This window comes from Coturnix japonica, chromosome 1 (genome assembly GCF_054131305.1).
Source record: "Coturnix japonica strain WE chromosome 1, WE-NBRP24, whole genome shotgun sequence".
Taxonomy (NCBI): Eukaryota; Metazoa; Chordata; class Aves; order Galliformes; family Phasianidae; genus Coturnix; species Coturnix japonica.
The window spans coordinates 132,577,485-132,592,546 of record NC_140663.1 but is presented as its reverse complement, the minus strand read 5'-3'; the positions used below and the strand labels follow the sequence as shown (position 1 = coordinate 132,592,546).

At 38.2% G+C, this 15,062-nt stretch overlaps 1 protein-coding gene across 3 annotated transcripts in view; it reads left to right on the top strand.

Annotated features, from left to right (window-relative positions):
• PCCA (propionyl-CoA carboxylase subunit alpha) overlaps positions 1-15,062 on the top strand; it is a 251,751-nt gene that overhangs the window by 91,985 nt on the left and 144,704 nt on the right. For all 3 annotated transcript variants that reach the window (XR_014941909.1, XR_014941910.1, XM_015851501.2), the window contains exon 12: positions 5,596-5,746. Coding sequence is in view for 1 of the 3 variants with exons in the window: in XM_015851501.2 (XP_015706987.1) it covers positions 5,596-5,746 (151 nt within the window). In the remaining 2 variants the exon portion in view is untranslated. The remainder of the gene's footprint in view (positions 1-5,595; positions 5,747-15,062) is intronic.

Below are 15,062 nucleotides of genomic sequence, written 5' to 3'. Positions count from 1 at the left end.
TTTTCTGGTTTTGAGTTCAGATTGGCTATCTGTTCAACCATAATTTCCTGAGTATGCTTATGGCTTTCCACTAAACTATCTGAACTGGTCTTATGGAAAAATGCCACTGTAATGCTTTTCTATTCACTACAATCACCCAGCACTATCCTTGTTTGTGGCAGTCAAAGAGATCAAACATTTGATCCACTGCGAACTGACATTTAAGGACTGTGTCTCAAAATGCTTAATGTCAGGACCCTTGCTGTTAAACCTTCTCTGTACAATTTCAGGCCTTTCCTGTTTACAGAGTTGTAGGCTGGTTTGAGTGAGAGGAGATCTTAAAAACCATCCAGTTCCAACCGCCTGCCATGGGTATGGACACCTCCCACCAGGCCAAGTTGGTCAGGGTCCTGTCCAACTTGGCCTTGAATGCTTCTGAGCGTGGGATATCTACAGCTTCTCTGGACAGTCTGTGCCAGCACCTCATCATCTCCACTGGTGATACAGCACCTGCCATTCTGTTCTGTCACATAAGATTCATATCATCATCCACCTTGATCAAGTCCTTAGAACAAGGCATGCCCAGCCTGTAGCCCACGTGGCCCTGGGCCACCTAGTGAGGTAGCTGCACAAGAACTTTTAATACTATGAAGTGATTTTCAGCAATCCTTTTCATGAGTTGATTGCACATAACTCGAAAGTAAACTGTGTGGATGACAGTGGGATTTTGTGGAGGGGAGGCTGCAGTGCTAATGCTGCCTCTTGTGCCTGCCACACACTCAGTCAAATTGCAAACCATGTGTGTTACGCGATCCATGTGCTTGTGGTGCTTGGTGAGTAAAACACCAATAAATAAAACTACCAATATACCTACATATATGAGTGTGCCTGTGAACACGTGTTTTTTGTTATTAATTTCATAAAATAATTTGATAAGTTGACACATTCACTGTGGAAGAAATATCCAGAATACTTGTGTGATACTGACAAATTTTGTAATTTAGTGTCTCATGAAGCTCACCAAAAATAAAAAATAATTTGTGATATCATTATAATTAGTTTCATGACATATTTAATTAGTATTTCAGCCAGTTCCAGGTGATTCTAGAGAGTATGGATGCTGATTATGGGGATATCATTTACTTTTCTGATGGAAGGTGGCTAAGTCAGAGTAAAATGCTAAAAAGTCTTTATGAATTGTGAAATAAAATGAAGTAATTTATGGAATCAGAAGGAAAATTTGTGCCAGAACATGAAGATATAGCATTTTTTTTTGTGGATTTGACAGCTCATTTAAATGAGTTAAATGTGTCTTCATAACAGCCTTTGAAATAAATCTTCCATTATGGTAAACTCAAAGTACGGCAAATAATGTTATGCATTTTGATACATTGGCTAAAAGCAGTTCTGTGAACAACAAAAAATACGCAGCTGTGCTTTCTGTTTTGATAAAGGAATTTGGGAATGGGTTTCAAGGAATCAAAGAAAATTGTAATTTTTTGATGTGTTTGCTACTCCATTTTCAGTCGAGATTAAAACATTACCTGCAGATTTTCAAATGGAATGTATACAGTAGGCATTATACATCCAACTCAAAGAAAAAATTGATCATGTCTCTTTACCAGACTCTCATAAGTCCTATCTTACCACAGAGAAATATCTGTTACTTCACAATCACACCTCATTCATGTCATTGCTTTTTGGCAGTACATTTGTGAACAAATGTTTTCACAAAGAAAAAGTAAAATGAGATTAAAAAAAAATAATATATATATATATGTATCTAAGGAACTCACTAACAATTGCAGCCATTGCCATCGTATGAGATACTGATGCATTAGTTCACAAAAACAAGGTCAAATATCCCACTAGTTTTATGTTTCCTTGATGCCCTTTTTTCTATTCCCAATACAATTCCTCTTCACTCAGTACAACCCAGGCATGCCAAAAGGTTGGACACCCGCGGCTTAGAACTTGCTAGCTGCCTGCTTATTCTCATTGGTTGCGTCTACTTCAGAGGTTTTAGGTGATGCTATGTTCCTTGATTTGAATCGTGCCACGAGACCTTCAGAACAAGGTTACTCCTATAACACAGTCTCAAATGTTCCCCCAAATTTCTCTGAGTTTCAACTTTCTTAGTATATTTTTTCCTTTTCTTACTAGACCTGTGTTGTTCAGAACTGTGGTAGACTTATCTGTCTTAGACATTAGTTTTGCAAGTCCTTTTAAACTGAAAGATGCTCTTTCAATTTTGGTTCAAAGGACAAATATGTTTTTTATTATTTCTGCCTGTGACAGAAAGATCTAAGAGGAGATTTCAAAAGGGAAGATACTTTACCAGTAAATGCCTGCATTGGAATGCAAGTGAAACAGTCAAACTCTTCTTGTGACCTTGTTGGCATGCACCATTGTTAGCTTCTCTCAGAGATCTCTCTATTCTTGGAAGGTGCACAGACAGCAACTTTTCTCACTTTCTGTAAGCACTAAGCTCTCCCAGAAACATCTCGGTACCAAGTGAGGTGCCTTAGAATTACATTCCAAATTACCTGCCAAGGTGTTATGTAAAGTGATTTAGAATAGAATAGACAAGAACTTAACATGTCATTGCTGAGTACTGTATGTACAAGTTCTTCTCAGAGCTGTACAGTATACATGTGTGCCAGAACCACTTTTCCTTTCACTGTCTGTCTGGAAGTACTTGAAGAATTCTGGGCTAAGGGAAACTGCGAGCCTGTTCTGTTTGTAACCATAGAGAACTTAGATGTGGAGGCCAAAACTATGTTCTCTGATGCTGTAGAATATTTATGCCTGTAGTAGTAAGCACAAATAGAAGAATGGTAATTGTAGGTAAGTAAATAGTTTAAACAAATAGCACGCCCAACTATTTCCTTAGAGTAGACAAGCTGACCTTGAAGTTTGGAAAATGAGGATACTGTTATCTCCCAGTGCAGCAGTATCTTCAGAGGAAGGTTAATGTTACAAGCTGAGTAGGGACTTAACTTGATCTGAGTGACAATGATAAAGATAGTTTGGGAAACATTATCTGATGAATTGGAGGTGGAGAGGTAACATATTGCCCATCTGGTCACCTCTCTGGATGTAGAAACAATAGAACAAAACAATTGGCCCGTCTTTGATCAACTTTACAATAGCTTGAAGAAGGTCTTATATGTGAAATGTCAGGTCTGATCTTATTTGTTCTTTCTGTTGCTTTTATCTTGTGAATCCTTTTTATTTTGCAGCCTTCATGCTGCCATAGGAACTATTTGGTTGGAAGAATTAAAGGTATATGCGTGAGAAAAAGTTGAAGTCAGGTTTAAAATGCTGTGTTTTCGAGTGATGGCTAATTATACTGGAGAGGATTTATTTCTGTTGTATAAGGTGAGCGGTTAAAGAATGGAGAAACAATGATAGGAACAATATGAAAGGAAATGCAAGAGAGGAGAATAGGAAAACTTGAGTTAATTAAGCTAGCTGATTGCAGGGATATTCCAGTCGTTTTAGAGCATAAAGCATAACCACATGGCAGAGATCAAGTTGAGCAGTGTGACACTTCTGTTCCATTCTTTGGCTACAGCAGGAGGTGTACAGAGAGATCTCTGACATAGATTTAACAAACATAGGGAGACACCACTGTAATAAAGGGGACTAACTGTCTTTCATCCGTACGAGAAGTAATAATGGTTATTCTAGAAATAGAATATTAAGCCAATATTGAAAAGGTTCTGTTCTTCATAAACTACTCGTTGACCTTTCATGATCAAAAACTTGCAGAAACCCTGGGTTGAATTATAAGTTAATGACTCTGTGTAATGTGTTATCTTATCGAATCAAAGTAAGAAATATTATGAAACTCTTTTGTTATCAACACCTATTTTTGATAAATAGGGTACAGTTTCACATATCTTAAGTTTTATATTTATATATAGATATTTTTTTCTCTGATCTGCCATAGGATCTACTGATAGCTTTCAGTGTTCTGTGATCTTTTCCTGTTGACCCCATTGTTGGCAAGAAAGACTTCTTTTTCCCTAAAATTCTAAAACTGCTTGCCTTCCTGTCTGTTGCAATCCGCCCCTGTAGCACTAACTGGACTAGGGTTCTAGGAAGCACTTTTTACATGGAGAGAAGTAGCTATTCCTTTGCCTCTCAGTTTGTCTGGATATTTCCTTGGTCTTCGTGTCTTGCCACATATGGTTTGTTACGGCAGAAATTTCTAGCTGTTGTGTGATTTGCAGTTTTAACAAAAGAAAACAAAAGAACAGCAAGCCAGAGGTAAGTCCAGACCCAGACTTGTGTCTTGAGTGCAGTCCAGGGCAAGAGGTGGAGCTTTCCTGCTGTTGGTGGGGGCTACTTCATATACATGGAGGCTCTTGCCTAGTCCTGAATTAGGACCTGCTCTTGATGACACCTCAATAAGTACATAACATCGGATACAGTGGCCTTTCCATTTTAGCTTTAGAACTAATATTGAATTGGCTTCCTTTGCCTGTACAGAAGTAATTGATAGCTGAGATACAGATACATGCCTAATATATATTGTCACAGAAATACAGTAAACGTGTCTATAAGCTCATATAAAACAGACGGTTATGTCCTGTATTTACTTGAACGTCAGTGTATGAGGGTGAAAGGCAGTCTATTCCTCAGCTTTGATAGAAAACCACAGAAATTTCCATAGCTATAATTTAACTACCTGTGTAGATTATGAACTATATATATTATAGATCTAGATTTACCGCACAGGAGGGGAACATGCAGGATATGTGTTGCCCTCAGCCTTTCAGTGCATTTGGCCAGTGAAAGTGGTGTATTAATTTCCTCGAATGAGAAGGGTTGGAATGCCAGCGGATCCCAAGGTGATAGCTGAGCTGCTCTTCAAATGCCCTTGAGTGATATCTGTGCTTTGTGGAGAGTAATGAATTACAATTAACAAACACTTACAACTAGCCTTCAGCCTACAAATAAAGCTGTGATACAGAAGGTGAAGGTTTATCATGGCATTGTGGACTGTGTTTCTACTAAGTATTATGAATATGCTATTTTTTTATTTTTCATTACTCTTTTACTTTTATAGGAGGCTCAAGCAAATACTTCATGAACTTCCAGAATTTCTTTGTTACATAGAGTATCAATGAAACAGGCCTGATTTTAATTTGGAGTCAGAAGACAAGTTCTCTTTAGACCTTCTGTCTTGTGTTTTGGCATTCTTGCTTCTATTGGATAGTTTCTTTCCTTAAATAAACTAACTATTTCTATCATTATGGCTCTTTAGTTCTTGGTTACAGTTTTCATGAAAGTAGATACGCTTTCTAAAATGGCATGCATTTGTATGTATTTATTTTTGTTTAACTTGATTTTTTATAGATGTTGGTGCTCTAAAAAATTAAAAATAGTTTTATTAATCCTTAATCTCTGGTACATTAGTGGTTAATTGTGAGTATGTAGTGTGTCTGTTTAGGACCAATATAAATGTAAAGGCATATATTTGAGAGTTTTCACATGTTTTCATTACTTGAATAATGATGTAGTTTAAGCAGAAAATGAAATGATTTTTCTTTTTTTTTTTCTTTTTTTCTTTTTTTGACTGAAAAAAGGCATTGTTTTGTATTGTAGCACTTTTCTAGATCCTGAAACTCGAAGAGCAATGGGAGAACAAGCAGTAGCTCTTGCCAAAGCAGTAAAATATTCCTCTGCTGGAACTGTAGAATTCCTTGTGGACTCCAGTAAGAATTTCTACTTCTTGGAAATGAATACTAGACTCCAGGTAAGAAAAACAGCTCTTCAGATTCAGAAAAGTGTTATTTAAAAAAACAGAACATAACCTCTTTCCATACTTAGGGGTCTGGTCCTGCAAAGACTTGCACATAACTAAGTTGACGGATGTGAGCACTTCCAACTGAACTTAAAAGATCCAGTCACTTAAATAAGCCTGTGTATACAAGACTTTCGCAGCCTTGAGCCCTTGTAGAGCACTCAAGTAAGCATTCAGAGGTTTTTTTGCTCTTTGTTACACTTGACCTAAAGACCTTTCAAGAGGTCGCTGTTAAGTGCCACTGTGAGCGCACAGTCAGTGACTAGCCACTGTGCTCTGATGCTTTTCCCCCTGGTCCCTCAAGTTTCTTTTCTGTTTGATGATCACTTACTGAGTATCTCTGGGAGGGTGACTGAAGCTATGTGTATATCAGAAATAAAAACACGGGCAGTCTGCATGTGTTTGAAAATGTGAGTGGAATGCAACTTTGCTAACACAGGGTAGGTTTTTCCATAACAACTCACGGAGCCAGTGGTAGATGTGCAATGCACACTGCAAATGAGTGGATGATCTGCTTCCTGGACAGCTGCACTCCTACCTTTCAGTTAAACCTGGTAACGTGGTTCTGGTAATAATGAAGAAAGCAGGTATATGCCTTGAAGTCTGAATGTCAGAAACAGGAAGAAATCCAACTTGTGAGAATGTAAATACGGTCATCTCTATCCTCCTTCTCTCTCTTTGTTAAATTACACCAAAAGGACTGAAATTTGGAATCAAACAAGAGAGTGATTAGCTCCTTTTTCAGCTTTAGCTACATTTTGTTGGGGCTGCATTCAGACTGCTGCTTGCACATGTAAGCAGTAATAGAGGACAAAGAGGTGCTTGAAATCCTAACATATTTCAATAACCAAATTGTATAATGGTTGGGTAAAGAAATAAGACTGTGGCTTGTTAAGGAGTGAGGTTATTAAAGGAGCCGGTACCAAGCTAACACTGTGGGTAAAATTTGCCTTTCCAGGCAGCAGTGTTTTTGGAGCAACTCACGACAGTTTTAATTTACTTACACTTTTTGCTAGGAGTTTGTATTCTAGGCACAATCCTTTCTATCTTAAAGTCTGTTAGAAAGAGCGACTGTTAATTGCTTTGTGTAATTTATTAAGAGGCTAAGAAGAATTTCTTTATTGAACATATTCTTTATGTTCTCCTTGAGCTTGTAGTTCTTGAGAGAGTAATTTTCAGACTCCTGTGTGAAGAAAATTCATGCTTGGGTTTCTGTGTAACACACTTGAAGTCCCAAACCATTTTCTTGCTCTAACATACCACTGGCCATCAGTTCCTAAGTGGAAACAATCAAGTATGCTTAGAGCTGATCCTCTTTTCAGTTTGTTTTGTTAAGATGCTATCTTAGCTTTTCTTCTGTGGTGTCTATCTCCTACCTGCCTTAATCTGTAGTGGTAAGAACTTTCGAAGTTCCAAGCCTCAAGCTTGCTCAATTGCATAGGTCTTTACGTACACATTAAGAAAGCTTCCATGATTCCATCTTTCAGGATATAAATATAAGGACTTTAGAGACTCTTTTTGAAATACAGCCTAAGCAATATGACAATCCCCTATAATACTAGACTCATTCTTTCCAAACCTTAAGGAAATTTACTAATCTTAAATTACAGTGCTTGTGTAGATATTCTCTAATTCCTTTATCCTGACTCTGTATTGTCTCTAATTAGCATTTCAGCTTGAGTCTGGGGAGTAGTAATTTTCTCTGATTCTTCCCCAGACTTACCCAATTGATCTGCTACTTTTGCCAGGTCTCAGGCTTTACTTTCTGTTCAGTCAACAGTTATGCAACTAACGTCTCCCTTCTAAGAGCCAAACTTAGGAACTGATGAAGCTTTTTTTGTCCAGGTATAACTTCAGGAAGAGGGATGTCTCCAGATGTCCTTCTATTGCTTTGGCCTTTTCCTTTTGCATATTCTGACTGTAAACAATGACTAACAGACTCATTTGCTCAGTTTTAGAGTAGTACTCAACAATTAGAAGGACTTCCTTAGATGATAAACGTTTTGTCTGTAAATCATGTTTCTAAGGTTTTTGTCAGTATATACTACAGATGCAGATACCTGTCAGCATCATTAGAATGTATCTACCAAATTATGCAAATTTCTGTGTCTGTTTCAATATTTATGCAATCTTTAATCAGATCACTGTAATCTTTCTTTACTTTATATAAAGACTTGAGAATAAACTTGCATAAAGCCAACTAAACCATGTCCAACCCTTGACAAGGCTTGCAGATTTCTCCCCTCCATCTCTTCGGTGTATGTGAGGGGTCTTCTAATGTGTTTTGTAGATTATTTTGCAGTAAATGAGAACTGTTATTGTTTGACTGTCATTTTTGGGAACTCTTTGGGAGTATACCTTTCCTGCTAAACAGTCCTGCAAGTAAAGAATAAAGAGCACCCTACAGGAAGTTAATATTTTATGTAGTTTTGGTGTGAGGTGTTGCTGCAATGTGAGATTGGAAAGTGATAAAAAAGCTTGTGAATCAACTTCATTGTCTCTTGTATGCTATGTAAATCTTTTACAGATGTTTTATTCGTTCAGATAGAATGACTTACTCTCTGCTAATGGCAATGTACTTTTCGTTACTTGCTTTTCTGCCACGTTTCAAAAGCTAGCTGATGAGACACGAGATTGGATAATTGAATAGCAAAACTTGTTATTTTCCCTTTTCACAAGAAAGTGTAGAAACGTCTGCTCTGCCAGCTACAAGGGAACTTCCTGTACGCTGTCATTTAGTGCACTTTTGGAGTGGTTTTTAGGCAGCTACCACTGCTAAGTTGTTGAGGCAGACCAGATGTTGAATATCTGATTCTTTATAGCTGCTCATGCTGTGGTGTGCTTTATGTTACCTAGTTGTCATCAGTCTAATAAAAGGCAGTCATAATCCAAAGTAGCTGAACAAGAGCTTTGAAATAAAAGTTACTGACCCCTAACTTCCAAACTGCGTCAAAGTCTGTGTATCAGAATACCTTCAGAAGTGCTGTTTTTCACCAGAAGTTTTGTTTTCCAATGAAAAACCGAATTTAAATGTTTTCCTTTTTTTTAATTTTTTTTTTTTTTTTTTTTTTTTTTTTTTTTTTTTTTTATTTGATAGGAAGAAACTGCAGTCTGTAAATAAAGAATATCGGTTAAGGTATGGTTGTGCAGTGTGACTAAGCTTCTTAAAAGGGAATCAATTGGAGACAGCAAAGGGAATGTATCAAATGGTTGTAGTACCTTGAAATGAGAAGCATTTCTTGTTGGCTTGAGAAAAGCTGAGACAACTATGATGATGGGTATGAAGAGTACAGTATGGTTTGTACGTCTGTTTTTCAGATCTGCTTCCAATCTTCTGCCTCATCCATGTGCTGAATGATTTAAAATGACAAGTGAGCACTCCCTTCCTCCTCAAAACATAACTAAGTTTGCTTAGAGTCTTATTGAAAAGATGAATTGCATAGACTGAATACAGTCTATTCAGTTCAGCACAGTGAAGTTGAGAGACACTGTAGTTTGAATAGCAGTGTGTTTTCTCCTTGTGACAGTTTGAATATCATTACCTTTTAGGGAATAAAAGTTACTTTTGTAGAACGTTCTATTGATGTGTTTCTAAGAGGTTTATTGGAAACAAATGGCATGTCTGTGATTTTCTTTTACAGTTAATTGTATTTAATCTTTAGTGTAAATGTTCTTTTAAAGTAACTTGTTCCCAAGGGGTGAGGCAAATAAATTTGCACGCATCCATAAATGATCACTATACTATGACTTTTGTTAATGAGTTCTAATGCTTCCGTCAGACTTAAGTGTCACCTGGAAAATGCGGTATTCCAGAGTTTTCACTGGAATTACTGTATTCACTGTATAAGCTGTTGTGGAAAACAGAGGAAGAATTATACATGCAACAATTCTGTCCCTCTCTACCTTCCTCTTCATCTGTTTCTCCTTATGAGAATATAAAAAGCATGGTTGAAATACATAAAAATCCTATTGGTTTGGAGTTCCAGCAATGTTAACTCTTACTTCAGTCAGTCTCGTAATGGTATCTGTATTCTGTTGCCTGCTATTAGGCAGCACCTGCCACATGTTTGCTCAGTGAAGGAGGGAAGCGCTGGAAAACATTGCAGCTGCTCCATGTAAGCAGAAGTAGCAAAATGTAAATAGCAAAGTGATGAGCTCAGTCGGGATTGCCAGAGAAAACCACGGCAAGGAGGGGACTTCGGTATCCATAGCACGCTCACGGGATGGCGAGAGATGGTTTTATTGTCCTTGCATGCGTAACTGTCTGGAGGATGAATTGTGATAGGTGGGAAGGAGGATGGCAGCAGTGAAAGGGGCTGTCAGCGGTTAGGGGAGTAGATTTCTACAGAGTCTGAATGGAGGGATTTCAAAGCGAAGTCTCAAGTGACTGTTTCTGCTGTTTGCTGAGGCTCTTCATATTTCTTAATACTGGAATCTTGTTTTACTGTGACACTTTGCTTCAGTCATTTTAAATAGGCTAACGAACAGTGTCAGATGGTAAAGACTTTCAATTGCTGCTAACCTGGGCTGAATTTGAACTACTGACCTAAAGGTGAAAGGTCTCTTATCCCATTACCAATCCCCTAAGCCCACCAGAATCCATTCTGCACACAGTTTATACCAGCTGTTCATGGCCATTTTTAGAACCGAAAGAAAAGGTGATTTTGCTGCCAAACAACACTTCTTCACACAAGAGGGTCAGCCGACAACAGTTAACCAGATTTTTGCCACATTCTTGCCTCCTAATGCAACTTCCATTATGTAGCTACTGGTTGTCTGCTTTTCAGGCTTTCCAAAAGAACTACAGAAAAGCATTGCTAATTGTTGTTGACAGAAGGGACCGACATTGTTTGTCTAAGTCATTGAATCTGAAAGATGCCATTAACAGTGCTGCCATGGCATGGAGTGATATCTTAGAGACAACGCTACCACGTAGCTATCATAGAATACTATTAAAAAAGTAGAGAGGAAGCTCCATTTTTTTTTTTTTTTTTTTTTTTAAATAAGTAGAGGAAAAAAAACCCAAACTCCCTTCAAATGATACATGAGTTTCTTTCCTTTGGTGAATTTAGTGTAAAGAAAATGAAAGAATGGCTGCATTGTGACGAGATCCATCTTGAACTAAGTACTTGGAGAGCCCTTTAATGCTGCAGCTAAGTATAGTTGAAGCAGGCATAGCATCTCTCATAAAGAAAGTGTAAGATGGTTTTGTTGGGAGCAAGTTTCTTTATTTTCTTAGGTGGAGCTTGAAATGGAAAGAAATTGTGTAGAAATAGTGAATTTCAAGAGGTCTTCAGAAAGTAGTGTGGGAACTGTGAGCTAAATAACCTGTTGGTATCAAGTGTGTGTTGTTGAGAACACAGAAAAGACATTCGGTATTCATAGGCTATATAGGTAATTTCTTACCTGCATCTGTTCAGTGCAGTAAAGAAACAAACACTTGTAAAACAGAAGTTGCCAAAAGTGAATCAGTGATTACTGGAAGATGGTTTTGTGTGAAGGAACCAACCAAACAACAACAACAAAACAACAACCAAAACACCTACTTAGTTCCACATATCTGTGCATTAGTTTTTATTTTTGTGACTGAACTCAGAAAGCAATAGAAGAAGTCTGCCTGAGCATCTCGGTTGATGATTTTCTAGTTCTGATTGCACTTGTTTCTTTGATCAAATGGTAATGAATTGAAATGTAAACAGCAATGCATATTTTATACTGTTATACAAAGTGGTCAAGTGGGACTTGTCCTGTTATGCATTTGTGTGCTTTCCATTCTGTGTTTTCATCAGGCTAAATATTGTCAGTTCTTGAGCAGCCTTTCTGAAAATCTGTTTTTCTTAGCATGTGCCTGAAAGTCCCATACGCATGTGCTGTTGTGAACTACTGTGGAGGAACTGTTTTGCAGAGAGATAATGTGACCCTGGAGTGCTCTTGTTCATAGCAGTCAGAAAGCTTGTGCGCCTGAATAGCGGAACATGTGTGCACCTCTGTTGATGTTCACTTTTCCAAAATAGAAAAGAGGCTCATTGAAATAACGGGGGCTGAGGAGCATCTGTAAGTTGCTGGGCTTGGGTTAATTGATACTGGATTTGGAGCAGAAGAGAGACCTCTGGGTTTCCAGGTGAATCATGTTTCCTGGAAGCTGGTGAATGTTGAAAGTTAGCTTTTAGATTATTTATTTGAATGTAAAGGAGCATATGATACAATTCAGAGGCTTTCAGTAGTGGGAGAGGGAAGGCGTGGGCTGTAGATTTAAGCCTACTGAAACTTAGGTTTTCTTGGTCTCTGTGGTCTGTTTGAATATTCCAACTGATGAGCATGTAAGCTGATTCCTTGTGCATGCAGGAGCAAGAATGCAACCTGTGAGAATACCCTTAAGGGTTTGCTATTAGACCTGAGTGCCTTGCCAGTTGTGAGAAAAAAATTGTATTCTGAAAGTATTCCCCTGAATATTAGGGGAACAGCCACTGCTGATTTACCTCTTAGCTTGAACTGTTTGTAAGCATTACATAAATGTTTTTGTAACTGTGGATGAACCCTGACATGGTAAATCTTTAAGACTGCTGTACAAAAAACTACAGTACAAAAAAGACGGGGATCTCTTGGAAAGAGTCCAGTAGAAGGCCACAAAGATGGTGAAGGGCCTGGAGCATCTCCCCTATGAGGGGAGAATGAGCGAACTGGGTCTGTTTGACCTTGAGAAAAGAAGGCTGAGAGGGGATTTGATCCAGGTTTATAAATACCTGAGGTGTGGGGGACCATAGTGGTGAGGCTGGTCTCTTTTCAGTAGTGCGTGGGGACAGGACTAGGGGTAATGGGATGAAACTACAGCATAGGAAGTTCCTCACAAATGTGCAGAAGAAGTTCTTTACAGTGAGGGTGACGGAGCACTGGAACAGGCTGCCCAGGGAGGTGGTGGAGTCTCCTTCTCTGGAGATATTCAAGGCCAGCCTGGACGCCTACCTGTGTGACATGGTGTAGGGAGCCTGCTTTGGCAGGGGGGTTGGACTCGATGATCTCTAGAGGTCCCTTCCAAGCCCTACAATTCTGTGATTCTGTGCTGGTAGTCAAAGAATAGGGTAAGAATGAACAGCACTTCCATACTGTTCAGGGAACTGTTGCTAGTTGCACTGCCATGTTGACAGATTCCCCTAGCTTTTTTGCACCTATTTCAATATCTGTGAACTGGGATTTCATTATTATTTTCTGACAGACTTTGTCACCAGTGCTGCCAGTACCTCATGGTGTATGAACTGGAAGGTTGAGGGAAACAAAACCACTTGTGCTTACAGGGAAAGGATTGCTGTGAAGTGTCTGAAGAAGAGCATATCTCATATGAAGGGAAAAACTCCCTTTACCCCCCCCTATGGATGTTGCTTACCATAAGTTATGGCTGTGTGGATTTAGAAGCAGGAACAAAAAGTGGCATTCTTCAGAGAACTGTATCTATGTGGATCACAGTAAAGGTGGTTTTTTGAGGTGTAGACCTTGCTTACGAGTGCTGAGATAGCAACTTCTCGCTATAATTGTTTGTGACTGTACTTGGCATTTGTAAAAGAATTGCTAGTGAAGGTGATACTTTTGCAGATAACTGCATTGAGAGTTATCAGTGATCAATTTTTCTCCATGTTGTGTTGCTAATAGGGAAAGCTGCTTTGATGTAGCTACGATCTTTAGATTGCTTGCTTCAGACATGTCTGGTTTTGCACTTTGTGATAAGGAAAGAGATAATGTGTGAATTTACCCACTATCATACAGCCATAACACTACCGGTTCTTAACTTATTGACTAAGGTTGCACTGGCAAGACCTTGGCTCAGCAGTCTATGAAGTCTGAGCATGACCCACAGCCAAAAGAGTTGGTCTATTGAGTGTGATTCAGCTCTGGTTAGGAGCATACTTGTATTCATCTCTTTAAAAAAGTAATTCTTGATTTAGCATCCATAAAATGGCAGTGAAAGTTGTTGGAGAACAGGAATAGAATAAAATTAATAGGAGAAAATAAAATAGGCAAACTAAACAAGAAGTGTGCCTAAAGTAGGAGACTGAAAAATGAGACAAAAAGCCTAATTTCTAACAGTGATTGAAAAGCTGATACAATGGTTACCTTGGCTAAATAACTGCAGTGACCATTCTAGAACTTTCCTAAGTAGGGAATGATGAAGTCTTTGTTTTATGTTTTGGGAAAAGAGGGATCTAATTTCTTTGCTTCTTCTACCCCCATCCTTCCTAGCCTTCAGATCCTTCAAGTATCTCTCTGCGGGAGGATTCTTGGACCTCCAGAACCTTGCAGGGTGCTTGTTGAGCCAGAATTTGGCATTTCTGCTTTGTTAATGTTCTTTTGTGCTATAAACCAGAGAGCATTCTGTACAATGCTAAAAATACTGACTCCCTCCTCCTCTCCCTACCCATGCTGAAAGAAAACTGTAAATGCTAAAACAAGTGCAATTTGAGCTGAGCACCTCAGTGAAAGATTAAAGTTACGAAAAAGTCAACCAGCATTTCAAGGTTAAAATTATTTTCTACTCCATCTAGGTGATCTATTGGTCTTAATGTATATTGAAAAGCATTTTAAATATGTTTTGTACCATCAAATTAGTGATAGGGTTGGTTCTGTCTACATTATCCTTGAATGGCATTAGTCCTAAGAACAGTCCTGTAAGAAAACAGAACAACTTCTCTCCACCCTCAAAAAGACCTCAAAAAAATTGCGCTTGTCATATTTTCTGAATGCTGTTTTCTGTGCAGACACAAAGGGAGTATTTTGAAGAAACAGAGGAAAATATTGACCAAGTCAAAGATCTTTATTGAAGAAGGGATTAAATAAATGTTTGTGAGTCATAAGAACCAAACAACACAAATATTTTTCTTTCCAGAAACATTCCGTCCTATTTTGATCATCAGCAATAAAGCTGAAAACAACAATGAAGCTATTGAATCTGGAATGCCAATTGTAATCCAAGAAAAATTACAGTATAGCTGAATAATGAATAATGTCTGTGAAAAAGAAGCATTGTATTTTAATTATTTTTGACATTAGAATTCCAGAGGTTTTGTAAACTCTGAGGTAGTTTTTCAAAACTTAATTTCCAAGGTAAGAGAGTAAGTTCTCTTGTTCAGATTACTCATGTGTGGTAAGTAACTTTATATTAAAACTTAGTTTTAATTGAAATTGGATTGCTTCAATTTAGCACTGCAAGGTAGATGTGGAGGTGCTTCATAGATTTTCCAAATGCTGTTATTAAGCTTCCTGAGCTCAGGAGTATTGT